The following is a 4701-nucleotide window of genomic DNA, read 5'->3' as shown; positions in this document are numbered from 1 at the left end:
ATATAAAATTACAAATAACAAATGTAGCAGGGCATTAAATTACTATTTATTTCTTTGCATTTTAACTTTGTGAACTATAAAATCATGGGTCTCCTCACGATTTATGTCTCATTTTGTGAGCCAACTGACAGTTATTTGCTCCCCTCTTTTTCCCCTGTTCTGCCGGTCATGCCCACTCATGTGGTCATGGAGCTCCACGCCCATCACGAAGCTTTTTTTTAAATTCGGTGGTGGACTTGAACCGAAAGAGGGGGGTTTAATGGCCTATTAATGAACGGTCTAATTTTTTTTGCATCAGTCATTGTTGGGATAATACATTTTAAAGCTGGAAGTATCAACAACTTATATTGAAATTTATCATTATTGTTCAATATGGAAAAAAAATATTTTTTCCAAATCGCCTAGCCCTATCACTTCTCACTTTGTGTCATGTCCTTTGGAAGCCCAAATACAGAAACAGAACAAGCCACGGCCCTTCGCTGCGCGAGGTGAATGCGCGTTAACGATCTCATTAACCCGAATGTATTTTTTGTGGTCCCCAAACTTCATTCGCTGTTGGCTTTTGTAACCCCGTCAGTCCTACACCACCCAACTCCCTCTGAGCTGGAATCGAACCAGCGACCTTCCGCATGGGAGTCAGTTGCTCTAACAAGGAGGCTAAAGTCCATGGCCTCTAGCGTTTGTCGCTAGAGCACCTTTAGAGGTCAGAGGAGTGAGGTTTTACCTGCACAGCGCTTACTAGCTGGCCTCCGTTACACTCACCCCCCTAAACCTCGCTCCCATCCGGGTCATGGCACCAATGTGACCCTGCCGGTCCTACGCCACCCAAGCCACTCCGAGCTGGTATCGAACCAGTGACCTTCTGCATGGGAGTCGGTTGCTCTACCAAGGAGGTTAAAGACCATGGCCTCTAGCGTCTGTTGCTAGAGCACCTTTAGAGGTCAGAGGAGTGAGGTTTTACCTGCACAGCGCTTACTAGCTGGCCTGAGTTACACTTTGCTAAGCTAACTTTGTAAAAGCCAATGTCTCCCTTTGCATTGAACTTTGAACGTATTACATTCAGAGATGTTGTTTATGTTCACACAGCTACATATGATATCGTAGTGGACCATCCCTTTAATGAATATATGAATAAAACTTGGGAAACGCTTATTAAGATATTGTTATTAAAGATAAACTGAGTGCTATCTACATGTATATGTTGTTTTAAATTCAAATACAGTAGAAAGACTTTAAAGGTATACAAATCCGGTTCAATTGCAAAGATTCTAGATATACACATAAGCATATGCAAATTATTTTCGACCCAAATGCACAGAATGGCTTATTTTATTTTAACAGCATGTCCGTTAACATCATCCAGCTTGTACTGCTCCTTCCATCGTCTGTATTTACCACAAGTTTTCCTGCAAGCAAACCGTGCAATGTCTACCATGAAGATCCATGAGAGAGTGTAAATTGCCACCCCACCAACTTTGACTATGAGCGATGGCTTTGGAGAAGTTAATTCGCAGTACAGCATTCTGCTCCCAACGCCGATCCTCACTGAGGCAAACAGAAGAATGAAGAGTAGGTCCACCACATCTCCAGCTAAACTGTCATAGCGGCCCATGCGCTTGAGGAACCAGCGCGCCTGCAGGAGTGGGTTGGTGATCTCACTGCCAAAGAGGACGGCGCAGGTCTCGATGCCTGACTCATCCAGTCCCAGTGCCAGCAGGATTCCAAAGATGCTCATGGTGTGGTGGGCCAACATCACCGGACCCTCTGTACGGAAATACACACACCAGGCCATGTCAAAGAGGAAGTATCCCAGGCTGAGAACTAGAGTCAAGATCTGGAGGTATGTGTTTTCTGTGCCTGGCAACAAAAAGGAGAGTCAAAAGTCACATATAATTCTTGAAGGTGTTAATAAACCTGACAGACAGTTGAAATTCATTTATAGCTTTGTTTAGCCCTTGTGTTCTGTTTGGGATGTTTTTCATCCATTCCATGTTTTTCATCCATGGGGGGATTTTGAGTCTTAATTTAGCCAAATCATTCTCTGTGTTTCAGGAAATGGGATTTTTATTGGTGACAAATCTCATTTTGACGTATTTTCCTTATCAGCTCTGGATAATTATTTGAGGTCAAGGCTTTGCAATCAAAAAATGTTGTTATAATGGAAGTCAGTAGGGCAAAATAGCCACAAACATAACAAAAGGGTAGTCAATTTGAACAGCACACAAGGGTTAAATCATGCCCATGCAAAACTGGCCTCTGTGATTCCAGAGAGCTGTGGATAGTAATCAGGTTGTTAATATGCAAGTCATTGCCAAGTCTCTAATTATGGGCCACTTTATTAGGTACAGATTATTAGTAAGGAGTTGGACCCCCTTTTGCCTTGAGAACTTCCTTCGTGGCATAGATTCAACATTGTACTAGAAATATTCCTCAGAGATTTTGGGCCATTTTGACATTATGGCATTACGCAGTTGCTGAAGATTTGTCGGCTGCACATCCATGATATGAACCTCCTGTTCCACCACATGCCAAAGGTGCTCTATTGGATTGTGAACTGGTGACTGTCATTTGAGTACAGTGAACTCATTGTCATGTTTAAACCAGTCTAAGGTGATTCACACTTTATGACATGGTGCATTATCCTGCTGAAAGTAGCCATCTGAAGATGGATAGTGTCATAAAGGGATGAACATGGTCAGCAACAATACTTAGTTAGGCTGTAACGTTGACACAACGCTCAATTGGAACTAATGGGCCCAAAGTGTGCCAATAAAATATCCCCCACACCATTACACCACCAACACCAGTCTGAACCGTTGACACAAGGCAGGATGGATCCCTGCTTTCATGTTGTTGATGCTAAATTCTGAATGACGCAGCAGAAATCAAGACTCATCAAACCAGGCAACGTTTTTCCAATCTACTATTGTCCAATTTTGGTTAGCCTGTGTGAATTGTAGCCTCAGTTTTTAGCTAAAGAGTGGCACCCAGTGTGGTCTTCAGCTGCTGTAGCCCATGCACCTCAAGGTTCGACATGTTGTGCATTCAGAGTTGCTCTTCAGCATACAGTACCTCAGTTGTAACGAGTGGTTATTTGAGTTACCATTGCATTTCTGTCAGCTCAAACCAGTCTGGCCATTCTCCTGTGACCTCTGGTATCATCAAGGCATTTGCGCCCACAGAACTGCCACTCACTGAATATTTTCTCTTTTTCAGACCATTCTCTGTAAACCCTAGAGATGGTTGTGTGTGACAATCCCAGTAGATCAGCAGTTTCTGAAATACTCAGACCAGTTAATCTGGCACCAACAACCATGCCACGTTCAAAGTCACTTAAATCACCTTTCTTCCCCATTATGAGGTTCAGTTTGAACTGCAGCAGATCGTCTTGAACATACATGTCTAATGCATTGAGTTGCTGCCATGTGATTGGCTGATTAGAATTTTGCGTTAACAAGCAGTTGGACAAGTGTACCTAATAAAGTGAGTGTATAAATAACTATTGATTTTAAAATCTTCCAAACAAGATGGGGCAACTTACCTGGGTGTGTGAAAGGCCATGGCCCAGCAATAAAACCAATGTATGCAGTCAGACAAATGATCAGGATGCCATGAAGCAGAGTGACCAGCCTGCAGTTCCACTCAGAGTCCCTCCCACTGTTCAAGTGACACAGCAACAGGTACAGAAAGAGCCAGCCAATCAGGCTGCAGCTCATCTCCACTATAAACAAAGGCATCTCTGCAGAGGAGAATATTTTGATTTCTCAGACATAAGAAAGATGACATCAGAAAAAATATTGAGCAGCATACACATTTTAATAATAATAATAATAATGATAATAATAATAATAATAATAATAATAATAATAATAGGGTGACATGGTGGGTAGCGCTGTCGCCTCACAGCAAGAAGGTCGCTGGTTCGAGCCTCGGCTGGGTCAATTGGTATTTCTGTGTGGAGTTTGCTTGTTCTCCTGGGGTGCTCCAGTTTCCCCCACAGTCCAAAGACATGTGGTATAGGTAAATTGGGTAAGCGAAATTGTCCGTAGTGTATGTTTGTGAATGAGAGTGTATGGGTGTTTCCCAGTGATGGGTTACAGCTGGAAGTGCATCCGCTGCGTAAAATATATGCTGGATAAATTGGCGGTTCATTCCGCTGTGGCGACCCCAGATTACTAAAGGGACTAAGCTGAAAAGAAAATGAATGAATGAACAAATAATAATAATAATAATAATAATAATAATAAAAAATAATTAATTTGGATGAGAGTTATAAAAGTGTCTTTTAGTTACAGTAATACTAATCTGCATGTAACCATGAGATATTTTACTCAATTTTTGGAATAAAACAGTATTTTATACCTTACATAAGGTTAAAAAGTGACTTATAGATTTCACAGACAAACTAGATTAGTAATTTAAAAAAATCATTAGATTATTCATTTTTAAATTAAAATATTATGAACATCCAATTAATTAAAACCATAAAAAATGACTTAAATACAATAATAATAGTAATTTTTATTTAGATTAACTTAATAACTTAAACAGAAATAACAACCCAAAAAATGCTGGGTTCCACACAAATTCTTTCATATCGTCCCAACAGAAGTCAATTATTCCATCATTCATTTTCTTTTCAGCTTATTCCCTTTATTAATGAGGGGTCGCCACAGTGGAATGAACCGCCAACTTATCCAG

At 40.9% G+C, this 4701-nt stretch overlaps 1 protein-coding gene across 1 annotated transcript; it reads right to left on the bottom strand.

Annotated features, from left to right (window-relative positions):
• Positions 1-1324: 1324 nt before the first annotated feature.
• Positions 1325-3745, bottom strand: tlcd5b (TLC domain containing 5b). The gene is made up of 2 exons (XM_056458560.1): positions 3542-3745; positions 1325-1857 (listed from the first exon to the last, which is right to left on the bottom strand). Exons 1-2 carry the CDS (start codon positions 3735-3737, stop codon positions 1325-1327), a joined length of 729 nt encoding a protein of 242 aa, XP_056314535.1. The 5' UTR covers positions 3738-3745.
• Positions 3746-4701: the final 956 nt, after the last annotated feature.

Source organism: Danio aesculapii, chromosome 5, assembly GCF_903798145.1.
Source record: "Danio aesculapii chromosome 5, fDanAes4.1, whole genome shotgun sequence".
In the NCBI taxonomy this organism is placed as follows: Eukaryota; Metazoa; Chordata; class Actinopteri; order Cypriniformes; family Danionidae; genus Danio; species Danio aesculapii.
The sequence above is the reverse complement of the archived record's forward strand: the minus strand, read 5'-3'. Positions and strand labels throughout refer to the sequence as shown.

Bases quoted from the DNA above. Each gene is read 5' to 3' on its own strand.
- tlcd5b (XM_056458560.1), bottom strand. From the start codon at position 3,737: ATGCCTTTGTTTATAGTGGAGATGAGCTGCAGCCTGATTGGCTGGCTC. The intron at 1,858-3,541 runs GTAAGTTGCCCC...TTTTGTTGCCAG, and splicing joins ATGGCCTTTCACACACCCAG to GCACAGAAAACACATACCTC.